Below are 14285 nucleotides of genomic sequence, written 5' to 3' on the forward strand. Positions count from 1 at the left end.
TACCTTGAATTCTTATATAAAGATTTTGTGTGTGTGCATATTAACCGAACCCTGTTACTCCTTGCAAATATAACTCTCTGAAGAGTTCTATTAGATAGCTGTAGTTTATTAAAAATTTTATGAACAAATGGCAATGTGTTCACATTTTATACTTTTAAATTTGAATTTTACTTCTGTAATGAGCCCATATCACTGGGGATTGTAGTCTGTGGTTTAGAAGAACAGGGCTGTCCAGTGTGAAAACACATTTCTGTAAATTCCATTCACTACAAGTACCACTCCCTCTCACTGAAAGCAAACTAGAATGAATAATCACTCCCATTGGTTAAGTTTCACAGCAGGCCTATGGAAAACATGAATGAAATTATATTTGCTGGGGAAAGATTTTTTTGTTTTTGCTGTTGTTTAAAACCGTAGGTATTTTTAAAAATAGGCTCATATAATTAATCTGATGAAATTTCATTGGATAATTTTATTCTTTATCTCCTCTCTACAGAGTGTGGGCTTTTGTTTTTCTTGTTCTCTGACACACATTGCCAGCCACGGCCTACCAGGATCTTCTCCCCCAGAACGTGTAACTTAAGGAGGCATTGCGTCTGTTTCCCTCAGTACCCCAGGCTGACATTTCACAAAGTACTTTTCATCATGACTTCTGCAGAAGGTCTGAAAAAGCATTTGGGGCCATAATGAAATTATCAGATTTTTAGGGTGGGTGATGGGAATGGGTCTTTTATTTTTCTTTTTCCACAACTGAGCAAGAAACCAACTGCCTTTGGACATCAATGAAGCAGAATTGATTCAGAAGTTTATCTCTTCACAAACTATGACAGGTCTGTTTGGTAATCTGCGGTCACAAATGCTATTAGAATCCATTGCAAACCCCAAGCAATGGCTGGTGGGATCCAGGTCTGGTCTATAGCAAAGGTCAGGAAAAGGCAAATCAGACCCCTGGGTCTCCATGTTCTAGTGGGGAGTTTTCAGGGCACTGGATGGCCCCGTCCCACAGAAGAGCTCTTTGTGTCTATGAACCATGCATTCCCACCACTGTTATGATTATGGCATTATTCATACTTGGAGCCTTTTCATTTATTTCCTCCTCGGTGGAAATGCACTTATTAGACCCTTTCCCAAGGACAGGAAGAAACAGAGAACATTGGACAGGAAGAATGGGGAGCAAAATCTTGAGGAAACAGAATCCTGGAGATTAGAGACAAACTTTGACCCCTGCCATGTTGAGTTTAGCCAATGTGAGTTAAGTAAGGACATCCAGGGCAAAAATTACTCGCCCTTTTGTTATTTCTGAAACCTGAACTGCTTTTAGAAATAAGGGTTGGAATGTTCCATAGGAACTCGGAGCATGGAACGCAGGGGCATGGCACACACACTCGGTGCGGGCTATTTAAAAACCAGTTCCTTGGCTTCCCTCTGTGATTCTAAATACGTGTAATCACATTACCCTGCAGCAGCCGGTAACTATTTCTATAACACTGTCCAGCATCTGTGCTTGCTGAGGCTGGGTCCACCCAACGGAAACAAAGTGGAGAGATGCTAACTGATGAGGTTGATCAATCCAGGTGTTCTGTGTCACAACTAACAACCGTCCAATGTTGTTAGTAGCGTGTGTCAAATAACACTTCTTGAACTGATGTATTTAATTATCCTGGGGAGAGAGAAGTGCCTTAGCCCATCAAAAGGATGCTTTTAAAATGAGCCATTTATGTATTTGACAAATAATAACATAGTCACAATTGATCACTTTCTCACATACAACCAATTCCTATCCTATGAAAGGATCCCAGCATTGACGACTTTGCCTCTTTTTTGAATTTGTTTGATGTACTAAACAAACTAATTTGTTCATTGCCCTAATCAACTATTAGCTGTCAGTCAAACAAATAATCACTTAGGAAATATTCTACTCAATTGGTAATCATTCAAAGACATTAGCTAGAAGGACATTAGTCAACATTATTACATAATGTCAAAACACTTGATCAGGTTTGCAAAATGGAATAGTCAAACCAGTTTGGGGATTTCATATAGACAAAGCAATAGATTGCGTGATTTTTCTAGCTTTTTTAGCTTCATGTAAAGAGTTAAAACCCTACCATTTATAAAATGTGTAACTACTTGTCATATCCTACGCCAAGCATTTTGTCTACTTAAATCTCATTTATTTCTGATGACAACCTTTCAAAGTGTCATCACCTCCATTTTACAGATGAGAAGACTGAGGCTCAGAGAGATTTAGTCATTTGCACACGATTACATCTCTAGCTTCTAGGGAGTGGTGGAGTGAGATTTACATACAGGTCTCTCTCATTTCAAATCCATGCTATTTGCTTCTCTGTATGTAAAACTTCAAATAGCCAAAATGGCCAAGTAAGGTAAGAAAACAAAAACCCTAAAACAAACAAGCAAAAAAACTTGAGTCCTGGATCATGCAGTTAAGATAACCACAACTCAGTTGATGGACAATTGGCTGATTTCCCCCCCGGAACCAGTAATGACAAACCATTCTGTGGCCTGACACCTGAGCACCAGGGGACCTCTTGTCCCCTGTGCGGTCCTGCTCTGAGAACTAGCACTCCAACTGCCAAACATTACATATGAGAACAAGTTATCCGTGTTACATTATGCCTGTGGAAAGATCTGATTTCTTAGTCAAATATTATTTTTTGACTCTTTTCAGACATAGATTGAATACGTGGTTCCCTCATGGCTATCTCAAAACACACAGCAAAGACTAACCCTTTGCACTATCCTATATTAATATTTTCTTTCCCTTCTTATAAGGAGACGAGTTATAAATCAGGTGAGATTAGAAAGCAGTCACTCAAGAATGAATATTTTTATGGAATTACCTAGAAAGAACTGAGATTTTTCTTCCCCACATGGTAAATCATACAGAGTAGCAGCCTGCCCCAGGTCCCCCAGGACAACATCTTAAGCGCATATGTTATGCTGGGTTCTGTATTGACTAATTTGGAAACTCCAGGGTAAAATAACCAAAGTTCCCAAGTCAAAAATGAAGGTAAAAGGGGAGAATGAAGTGAGGATCACTGTTACAACATTCCAACAACTTCACAAATAGCCATGAAAGTAGCCGGCATTACAGGTTAGCAAATTTACCATTGCAAGCATCAACCTGCACTGTTGGCATCAGGTCGCAAACAAGCCCATCTACCTCTCATGTTACTGATAATTCTTTTCCTCTCCAGAAATATAATTACATTTGACAAAATTAATATTGAGATCATTTTACTAGAGAGCTTATCTAAATATATGCTATATTAAAAATAGTCATGATATAAATATTTCTCACAAGAGCTGCAGCGATGGTGTGAATAAAAAACTCCCTTCGGAGATTTCAGTAAAACCAGATCTCACAAAGGATCTGAAAGAAAACAAAACAACAAACAGACACACACAAAGAGACACACACACACACACACAGAACAGAGAACAAACCTTATGTTAATCCGATTTAGCAAAACAGTCACTATTTGACACTATTTCATGAAGTATGATACTGTGCCTTGCCAGCTAAAGTAGGAGGCATGAATCTGCTGCAGGTTTCTCATAATAATGTTTGGGGAGTGGAAGATATCTAAGCATGTTCTGTAGCAGCTAATAAGAATCAAAATTTCTAAATGCAGCAGAATGTTAGCTCTGTCAAACAGCCAGGCGTGCAAGAGGAATCTCTCTCCCCATGCCCTTTTACCAATACATACAAAGACCCAAATACATCGGCTGGAATTTTTAAATCATAAATTAGATATCAAAATGCTTACGGGCCTTACAATGAGATAACGTCAGGAGGAACGGTGCGTGGAATGGATCTGGCATTCTCACATAAGGCATTATCTTTGGTACAAGTACACACGGCAGGGCATTTTGGCTTTGCTGGTTTCTTCCCCTCAGTCAGCAGAAGCGCAGATAAGAGACATAGGCAATAAGCAATTCTTTTCAGGGGGATGCAGGCATTTCCCATCCTTTGGCTTCTCTCTGATTCCATGCAGTCGAAAAAATATCCCCAAACATGAACAGGGCTTCTGGAATTCAGATGGTGATTGTCTTGCTCTAAGATCAGGTCACATAAGAGTCCACCCTTTTCCTCTGCCTCTGTCTCTCTGCTTTTCAAAACAGGGACCTGCAGCTGATTCGTGAGCCGCTCCTGGCTCCAGCGAGGCACTGCTGGGGAAGAGACCTGTGAGGTGCTGCGAGATGGGAGGGACCCAACGGCTGGAGGAGAGAGCAGACTTGCATCACCACGAAAACACAGAGCACAGACCAGCCTTCGAAGGCAAAGCGAAGTGATGTAACAGAATAAACAGCTTTCTGCTTGCACCGGGAGGCCCTTTAATTGTTACCAAAAATAGGACGGCATTATGTCTTATTAGTGGGTGGGTGGGTGGGCGGGTGGGTGGGAGCAGTCATCTTGCCTGGGATCTCAGCAGTCTCGGAAACCTCTGGGAATTTGCTTTTCCGTGTGGCAAACAACCTAGTAAGAAAAACCAGCTTCGGAGCCAGCCCTGGCTGGAAAAATGAAGTGAAATGAAACTCTCCCTCCGCAACCTTTGGCTAAAACCCTTGGTATTTCTTGCTGAGTCCACCTGACTGATGCCATCGCTGAAAGACAAACAACACATGCAGAATGTGACTTTCAGGGAATGAATGTGAGTAAATACTTTTCTGACACTTCACTGTCATAAATTATTGATTTTCATATCCACCCTCCTCCTTGTGTGAGCCGTTCCCTCCTCCCGTGTGAAGGAGGGAGACGGAAGCACTGACTGCCTCTGTGTCTAACACCCCCTCCTCACCTCTCACACTCCCCCTTCTTCAGCACTAGAACCAGAAGCCTGGAAGGAAGTCCCTGCCAGCAGGAGGCAGCCGACTTGGGCTTCCAGGGCTCTGGAAAAGGTCTGGCTGAGCCTGAGAGGCTGAGACAGGGTGGGGAAAATGCCAGCCTATGAGCCAAAGACCCGGCTTTTGAGGGTCCAGTTCCGCTGTGAACTAGCTGATGGTGTCTTTGGATCTGTACAATGGGCGTGACAGTACAGATGTTCCATATATATTACAAACATTAAATCCAAATGATAGGATGCCACTGTCCCACGTGATGAGGAAGAGGATGCACCCTTGGAGAAGGAAATTCATTTAAACAAGAGCCCAGGCTCTGGGGCAGGGAGGTATTATCTATGTGCCCGGGGAGGCACTTAGGATAAGGAATAGATGCTTGGGCCTCTTTCCAAGTGGTGGGCAACCATCCCTTAAGCTGGCATAGCTGGCCAGGGATGTTGGTCCACTGTCCTTTTTCTCTCAGCTTTTCAGACTGAAAGGAGTACACGGACTGTGTAAGCCATGGTGCAATCATGACCTAAACTCATCCTACACAGAGCTTGAGTCACTGACAATCCCCCCTTTCCTTCTCATCATAGAGAGCACAAACCCCTCATTTACTTCTCTGTGAGCTCTGTGAAGGGAGGGCGGTGGCAGTCATGGTCGTTCCGCGATTTGATTGCTGTCTGTTTACCCAGAAGACTGCAGGCTCCACGAAGGGAGAGATTCAGGCGGGAATCCAGGGCCTGGACAGCGCTGTGCACACCACGTACAACCAGCGTGCCCCCCGAACAGCCAGAGCACGGAGGCTCCTCAAGGTCGAGACACGCTCATCCCAGGAGATTCCAAACGGCTCTTCAGAGTTGTCATGAAGGCGGTCAGGGACAACTCCTGAGGCAATGATGGAGCTGACTTGCAAGGTAAGGGGCATGATGGAGAGGGTTGGCGGGAGCATCCCAGGTGAGCAGACAGCATCTGCGAAGGCCTGGCCACCACCCAGAGGACTGAGGGTGCCTCTGTAGAGTTCTAGGCAGACAAGGGATAGAATCTGGTTTGTGCTTCTAAAGGACCTGTAGGTTGCTTTCATTAAACCAGTTTGGAGCGGGGTGGGGGGGTGCGGGGGAGGCGGGGCTGGTGGTGAAGGGGCACATGTGAATATGGTTTTTAGGGTTTTTTTCTTTCCACAAAACAAGAAAAGAAAGAACCAAGTCCATAAGAAGTAATGATTTTGGAATGCATCTTATTCTTGCTTCCCTGTCCAGGCTCCATGGAGAGGGGTAGTTTATCACAGAGATTTTAGAAATGGTGACCCAGGGGGCAAGCCCCACTTGAAACAGTAAAAGTGTCACTGAAAAGTTGGCTGCAAGTCAGATTTTTGTAAACTGAATCCTGCTTCAAGTGCACAGTGGTAACTTGCTCCGTGGAATAATTATGTGGCAAAGACGGTTATAGAAGATGGTTTTTTGTCAAACAATCACCTACACCCTAAGTTCTCTGACTTGTAAGTGATGCGTTTGGTAGCGATAAAGTAAAGACCCTGAGAACTTTCCAGGACCTCGGGGTTCTCAGCTCCAGTCTCTGCATGAGGAGACTGAGGTCCTGAGGGGTCACAAGGACAATGAGTGGCAGGGCCACCACTCCGTGTGGGGTGAACCTCTGGCAGATATTTAGTTAAACTGGTCCCTGTGTGCATGGCTCAGATGGTGAAGAATCTGCCTGCAATGCGGGAGACCCAGGTTCGATCCCTGGGTTGGGAAAATCCCCTGGAGAAGGAAATGGGAACCCACTCCAGTATTCTTGCCTGGAGAATTCCATGGATAGAGGAGCCTGGCGGGCTAAAGTCCATGGGGTCACAAAGAGTCAGACAGGACTGAAAGACTACACTTTCTTTCTTTTGTGGGGAAATAGGATCCTTCCCTCCCTCTGTTTCACTTTCAAATATATCAAACTATCAAGATGGCTTGATCAGCCCCTGGCTCTGTGCTCTGTAGATATGAAAGGGTAAGCAGTCTTTCATGTCTCACTTGGTTAAGCCGGGAGGGCAAATGAATGAGGGAAAGAAAGCATTGCCATAACTTCACTTCACAGCTATATTTATCTGGCGGTTCAGTTTGTCAGTTCAAGTGGAAAAAGGACCATAGCAGGGGGTGAGGGGGCTGTTCTAAGGACAAATGACAATGGGCATTCTGAAAAGACAGTAACTTTTTCTTTTTGTATGGCATTTAAAGCTCAGATTTGAATTCCCCATTCAATTAAAACACCCACCGAGATGAGGCACAAATTGAACTGTGTAATACAGATAACTGGTATTCTTTTAGGGAGGAGGAACCATTCCAGGCGCCAGAATTGGTCTAAGGAGGGAACTAGTGAGAGAAGGGCAGGTTGTTGCAAGAGTGATGTCTTGAGGGGCCTGGAGAGGAGCTCCTACTGCTGACCAAGCTTCCCTGCCCTCCTCCGGGAAGCCTTGGTAGGGCACCGAAAGGGGATGGGAAGTGGGAGGGTGGATGCGTCCCTCCCCGAGAGGGGTTTCCTCCAGCTTGGAAGTTTCTGTAAGTTTTGGCAACCCACCTGTGCATGACGGGGGTGCCTTGGGAGAGGTGCCTAGAAAGGATGAAGGCAGAGCTGGAAGGAGGCCCAGGAAGGTGGGGGAGGCCTGGCCAAGGCCGGCTTCGTGCCCAGTCCCAGCTCTGGAGCAGTAGCTGAGGGACTCCAGGGCTGGCTCTGCACTTGGCCAGCCACGTGACCATGGGCTAGCTATTTCAGCTTTCTAGGCCAGTTTTACTCCCCAGTAAAATGGGGAGTGTATTTAATAGTGCATATCATATAAAGTTGGTTTTTAAAAATATATGTTTAATTTATTTATTTGGCTGCACCAGGTCTTAGTTGCAGCCCTCGGGATATTTAGTTGCAACATGCAGGATCTAGTGCCCTGACCAGTGATGGAACCCAGGTCCCCTGCACTGGGAGCACAGAGCCACTAGACCAGCAGGGGAGTCCCACGCGTAAAGTTGTGGAGAGAATGAGAGACAATAATGCATTTAAAGTGCTCAGCGTGGGGTCTGATATACGGGGATGATCTGTCAACGCCGTCATCACTGTCATCGTTGCAGTGGGACTTGAATTCTGAACCTGTGACTTCTGATACGTGGGAAGCCAAGCTCTCAAATGAAAATGAGTTTATCTTAAGTATATGTTCACTCCAGGAAGCAGGCACTTTCGGGCAGGATGACAGACTGTGGTCTTGCCAAAAGCCTCTACACATGAGGGAACCAAGAAGCCTCCTTGGGAAGAAAGAATTCCCTTCCAGTTTGGGAGCACCAAGCTTGGTCCAAGGGTAAGAGCCAGGGTTGGACAAAAAGAAGGTGGTTATGAATGAACGTTGGATGGAGTGTTTTTTTTCTTTAACTCATTGCCCTTGAACATGTGTAATTTTGAGAGTGTAAGAAGAATCTGGGCTTCCCAGGTGTAGCAGTGGTGAAGAATTCACCTGCCAGTGCAGGAGGCACAAGAGATGTGTGTTTGATCCTTGGGTCAGGAAGATCCCCTGGAGTAGGAAATAGCAAATCACTCCAGTATTCTTGCCTGGAAAAGTCCATGGACAGAGATGCCTGGTGGGCTACAGTCCATGGGGTTGCAAAGAGTCAGACATGACTGAGCGACTGAGCGTACACGTACAAGAAGAATCTCCTCTGGGATCCCTGTAACAGAGGGTGTTTCCTCTAGTCTGGTGGGTATCATGGCATTGCTCTTGGGCGCTATGAGACTAAACACCACGTTCTGGCACCCAGAGCTGCTATAGAGAAATGAGACCAACCGTGTCCCCATCCAGGCCCATGGCTCAGACATCACCCAAATCATTGGATTTTCCACCAGGAGCAACTCATGCTTAGCGTCCCACAGTACTGAGAGGCCCACAGACATAGGAAGTGGCAAATGATCCCAGCAGGGAGCCTAAGCAAAAGAAAGGAAAATGAAGATGTTTGAGAGCGCATGTGCAATGTTCCCTGGCATCCTCAGAAACTGGAAAGGGTCTTTGAGGAGGGGCTGGCAATTCTGAGAGAGCTGATGAAAGCAGAGAGAGCGAGAACAGCCTGTGCCGTAGTTCTGATCCCAGTTTTCCCCTCAGGCTGGTGTGACCTAGGAAACACACATTGTGCAAGTAAACAAATCATTATTATGAGCCTTAAAAGATCCAGCTTGGCCCTGCCTCCTTTTACACTCAGACTTGCAAACTGGTGTCAGTTTAAGCGGCATTCTCAATAGAGCAGGGTTTTTGAAGCGGCAAGTCAGCTGCATTAGTGGGTTGCAAAATCAGTCTAGTAGGTGAAAACAGAATTTTAAAGAATAAAATAGTTTTGAATCTAAAATTGAAGAAGGAAATGGCAACCCACTCCAGTACTCTTGCCTGAAGAATCCCATGGAGGGAGGAGCCTGGTAGGCTGCAGTCCATGGGGTCGCAGAGAGTCGACACAACTGAGCGACTTCACTTTCACTTTTCACACCTATTAGCGTAGTGGTTGGGATTTTTCTGGTAGTCCAGTGGGCTAAGAGTCTGTGCTTCTGATGCAGGGGGCCTGGATTCAATCCCTGGTTAGGGAACTAGATCCCACATTCCGCAACTAAGACCTGGCGTAAATCAATTAAAAAAAAAAAAAAAGAGTAGCTATTACTTTGTGAAGTTTTAGTTTCCATTCTTTGGGTATATATATGTGTGTGTGTGTGTGTGTGTGTGTGTGTGTGTACAAGGCTGTAATATAAAAGATATTTCTTACAGTTTATGACCTCCCTCTCTAAAAAAAAGAAGAGAGAAAAAGAAACTACTACCCTACAGGATGTTAAAGATCTTCACCCATCCCAGGAGTCTGAAATGGCAGAGAAAGGTAGATCTCAATTCCAGTAAATTTCACTTACCGATTGAGGGCAGCAGTCAGGCCTATTGCAACATCATCTCTGTTATTTACTAGCTGTGTGACCTGGGGCAAGTTGCTTAACTTCTCTGTGCCTCGTTTTCCACACTGGTAAGATGGAGGTAAGACTTTTTTTTTTTTTTGCAGTAAATTTGTGTTGCTTTTCTATTTTGATTTATTTTTTGGCCATGCCACAAGGCCTGTGGGGTTTATTTCCTCTGCGTGCGTGTGTGCTAAGCCACTTCAGTTGTGTCCAATTCTTTCCGGCTCCATGGACTGTAGCCCACCAGGCTCCTATGTCCATGGGATTCTCCAGGCAAGAATACTGGAGTGGGTTTCCATGCCCTCCTCCAGGGATCTTCCTGACCCAGGGATGGAACCTGCTTCTCTTACAGCTCTTGCATTGGCAGGCGAGTTCTTTACCACTAGCGGTGGTGAGGAATGGCAATAGAATCTAGCCCAGGCATTCTGACTCTGATGCCCAAGGTATTGGTCACTACTGGACACTGCCTCTCTAAAGGACATGTGGGTTGCTGGGTGTCGCTTTGGCAACTCCTAGCGCCTTACCGATGGTGCCAGTGGTAAAGAACCTGCCTGCCCATACAGGAGACATAAGAGACACGGATTCGATCCCTGGGTCAGGAAGATCACCTGGAGAAAGGCATGGCAACCCACTCCAGTATTCCTGCCTGGAGAATCCCATGGACAGAGGAGCCTGGTGGGCTACAGTCCACGGGGCCGCAAAGAGTCGGACACGACTGAAGGGACGAAGCACTTAAGCCTACAGCTGCCTCACTGACTGGGCAGTGCTATTGAACTACAGCTCCCAGCATGCAATAGGCCTACCTTCTTAACCCCTTCCTCACTAAAAGTTCCTCACAGTCCTGGGTAAGAAGTTTTTCAATGGCAAATGTGGTGAAATCCAGCTTCCCTAAATCATGATTATGCAGTGGAAGCATGAACGCAGATATCAGCGGGAGTTGATAGAGGAGAAGGTAAGATTCTAGGTTAAAATATCCTCTGCAGTTTTTAGTGTTTGAAGGAAAACATTGGAGATTATCATGGGAAGGGCTATTTTTAATTTAGAAATGTGTACTGGGAAAATGGCAATAAGGCTGTCTAAAGCACCCATTCTCAAACTCGGCTGCACTTCAGAATCACCTAGAGAATTTTAAAAGATACGTCATGGTTAGGTTACATTCCTAGAGGTTCTGATATGATTAGTCTGAAGTGTAACCTGGACCTTGAGACTTTAAAAATCGCATTAAATTCTAAAGTACAGCAAAATTTGAGAATCCTTGTTTTTGAAGGGAAATATTCAGATGTGGTCATAAAGATGAATCAGACTGTTACTAGCTCAAGGAAGCTTTAAGAAAAATGGGGGAGACAGACTAGACTCTAAAAGCGGTGGTTCTCAACCCTGGCTGTACATTAGGATCACTTAGGAAATGGTTGCTGTTTTTTTTTTTTTTAATACAGATATCTAACCCCAGACCAATTGAATTAAAATCTCTGGGGATTTATTGCAGTGCTGAAGCAGCCCCAGAACAGTGGTTCTCAAAGTGTGTTCTCAGATCAGCAGCATCCGTATCACCCAGAAACTGGTTAGAGATACAAATTCTTGGGTTTCTGGGGTGGGGCCCAGCAATCTGTGTTTTCACAAGGCTTCTGGGTGATTCTGATACACTTTCAAGTTTTGAGAACCCCTGCCTTGGGTAGACTCCAGGCCAGAACCTGGTTTGACATGCTCACCAGCAAGTCCAGCAAAGTGTGAGAATGTGCTTTTTCAGCCTGTTAGTGGCACTCAGTGAACTACACTCCCCAAGGTCCATGCTCTGTGCCCCCTCCCCGGGAAGCCAGGCTGGTTCTCCTTAACCAACAAAATGTGGCAGAAGTGATACTGTTCCAGCGCCAGGGCAGAGTTCTAAGAAGACGCAACAGCTCCTGCTTTGGGGGTTTTAGGAACCCTGAGGTGCAATGTAAGATATCGGGCTCCTTGTGAAAAGGCCATATAGAGAGTTAGAAATTCTGAGTCTGTAAAGAGAGATCCTGTCACCTTAGCCTCCAGGCTGAGTTCAGCCCCAAATGGATCTACCAGGTGAATGCAGCCACAGAGTGAGTGACCACCGGCAAGAACAGAAGAAGAAACTTCCAACTGAGCGCAGATCGGATTGAAGAGCTGTGAGCAAACAAAATGATTGCTGTTTGAAGCCAGTAAGTTTGGGGTGGTTTGTTAATGTAGAAACAGACATAAAAAAGAAACACTGCTCAGTAAATAGTTGCTGAACTAATGTGTGAAAGTGCTATAGGAACATGGAGCTGGAACATAGCGCTCCTTCATCAAAAGAGGGAAAACAGGAGCTGGAGAGAAAGAAGGAATGTACTATCCAGCTGATGAAGAGGGTGGCTAAGCAGGGAATTTTGACCAGAAGCCAATGATGCTGTACTCATGCCCAGACAGCAAACGTTTGCAATGCCCAGCCAAGAACAGAACATTTACAGGTACTCACTCTCTTTTAAAAATTGTATTTTATTGATTATAGTAAATTTACAATATTGTGTTAGTTTCAGGTATAAACAAAGTGATTCAGTTACCATGTACATAAATAAAAAGAATATATATATTCTTTTTCAGATTCTTTGCCATTGTATGTTACCATAAGACATTGAATAGAGTTCCCTCTGCTATACAGAAGGACCTTGTTGTTTATCCATCCTGTATGTAACGGTTTGGATCTGCTAATCCTAAACTCCCAATCCATCCAATCCCCCAAGCCCCTTCCCCACTGGCAACCACGAATCTGTTCTCTAGGTCTATAAGTGTGTTTCTCTTTCATAGATAAATTCATTTATGCCATACTTTAGATTCCATATGTAAGTGATATCAAATGGTATTTGCTTTTCTCTTTCTGAATTACTTCACTTAGTATGATAATCTCTAGGTCCATCCATGTTGCTATAAATGGCATAATTTCATTCATTCATGACTGAGTAATAGTCCATCATATGTATGAACCACATCTTCTTTATCCATTTCTCTGTCAGTGGACGTTTAGGTTGTTTCCATGTCTTGGCTGTTGTGAATAATGCCGCTAGGAACACCAGGATGCATGTATCTTTTCAAATTACAATTTTCTCTGGATATATGCTCAGGAGAGGGATTGCAGGATCATGCGGCAACTCTATTTTTAGTTTTTTGAGGAACCTCTATAGTGCTGCACCAATTTACTTTCCCACCAACAATGTAAGAGGTTTCCCAAAGGTGTTAACTCTAGCTACCACATATTGAATACTGATTATGTGCCAGGCATATAGATAAAGCATTTTCCCTATATTAGTGTTCACTAACAATATTATATATTTATAATGTATATTGTACATATAATATACATTACATAATATATAAATAACATATAATATTGTATTATATAATTATGTATTTGAATAATATATTGCTTCTTCTCAACAACTTTGTATGGTAAGTATTATTATCACCCCATTTTACAGATAAGGAGATGAAAGTCATATAGCTACTACTAATTGGGACTCAACTCATATTTGTCTGATTCCCAAATTGAAGATTTTAAGCCCACAGTAGGGCCAACCTATTCAGAAAAACTGTGAGTAGCTCAGTTTTGAAAGGTGATAACAGAGAAGAGTTACTACCTGCCATTGATTGTAAATAAAATGTGCTGTTTTTAGCACAGAATGCATCTCCAGTTTTAGGATAGAGGTCAGTGGAAAAATAGACTGCATATTACAGCTAAATGTAGATATGATGGTAGATCACATCTATTTGGTAAAACAAAGGAAACCAGTAGTTAATCTTAGGCCCAGCCATCTGTAATAAAGAGTAGTTAGATACTTAGGCATTCTGAGAAACATAGCCCCAGCTTCTCAATCCCAGAAGTGCGCTACTTAAGCAGAGTTAAGAAAAGACAGGCCAGATGCAAGCCAGACCAGAAGAGCTTTTCTGGCCTGCAGCTCTTCAAGACTACAGAAAGGGTTTTTTTGACCACTTCTTTTAAAATTGTTCTGACATAAGCTTCAGTGTCTTGTGTAGGAAACATCTTACAATTTCCTTTATCAGTTCGATACGCCAGCACTTCTTGGTGCATCAGAGCCAAGTACAAGGGAAGGGAAGTCAGTGGGCTCCCTAGGAGACTCGGAGCTATTTATCTGCCCCCTTTTGATTTCTCCTCATTCCTTAGTTCAACGTGTACCTGTGGATACACTACTGTGCACCAAGCAGTGGGAAGGCAAGGCAACACAAGACAAAGTCTCTGTTTTCAGAGAGTTCTGTAAGCTCGTGAGCTAAAGGCAAATAGAACGAATGCTTGGATTACAAGATCACAGACAAGAACTTCCCTGACGGTCCACTGTCTAAGGAACTTCCCAGGTGGCACTAAAGACTCTTTACTGCTAAAGAATCCGCCTGCTGTTGCAGGAGACATAAGAGACCCAGGTTCAATCTCTGGGTCAGGAAGATCCCCTGGAGTGGGGCATGGCAACCCACTCCAGTATTCTTGCCTG

General features: G+C 44.1%; 1 protein-coding gene and 1 long non-coding RNA gene across 2 annotated transcripts in view; one reads left to right on the forward strand and one right to left on the reverse strand.

Annotated features, from left to right (window-relative positions):
* The window catches only part of LGI1 (leucine rich glioma inactivated 1), a 37266-nt gene extending 32892 nt beyond the window's left edge, over nucleotides 1-4374 (reverse strand). The window contains exons 1-2 of the mRNA XM_005698230.3: nucleotides 3804-4374; nucleotides 3326-3397 (exon numbers count right to left, since the gene is read on the reverse strand). Of these exons, the coding sequence (XP_005698287.1) occupies nucleotides 3326-3397; nucleotides 3804-4018 (287 nt within the window). The 5' untranslated portion in view covers nucleotides 4019-4374. The remainder of the gene's footprint in view (nucleotides 1-3325; nucleotides 3398-3803) is intronic.
* Nucleotides 9465-12328, forward strand: LOC106503635. Its single transcript, XR_001917351.1, has 3 exons — nucleotides 9465-9725; nucleotides 9810-9874; nucleotides 11851-12328. It is a non-coding gene; the product is annotated as an uncharacterized LOC106503635 (long non-coding RNA).

Source organism: Capra hircus, chromosome 26, assembly GCF_001704415.2.
Source record: "Capra hircus breed San Clemente chromosome 26, ASM170441v1, whole genome shotgun sequence".
Classification (NCBI taxonomy): domain Eukaryota; kingdom Metazoa; phylum Chordata; class Mammalia; order Artiodactyla; family Bovidae; genus Capra; species Capra hircus.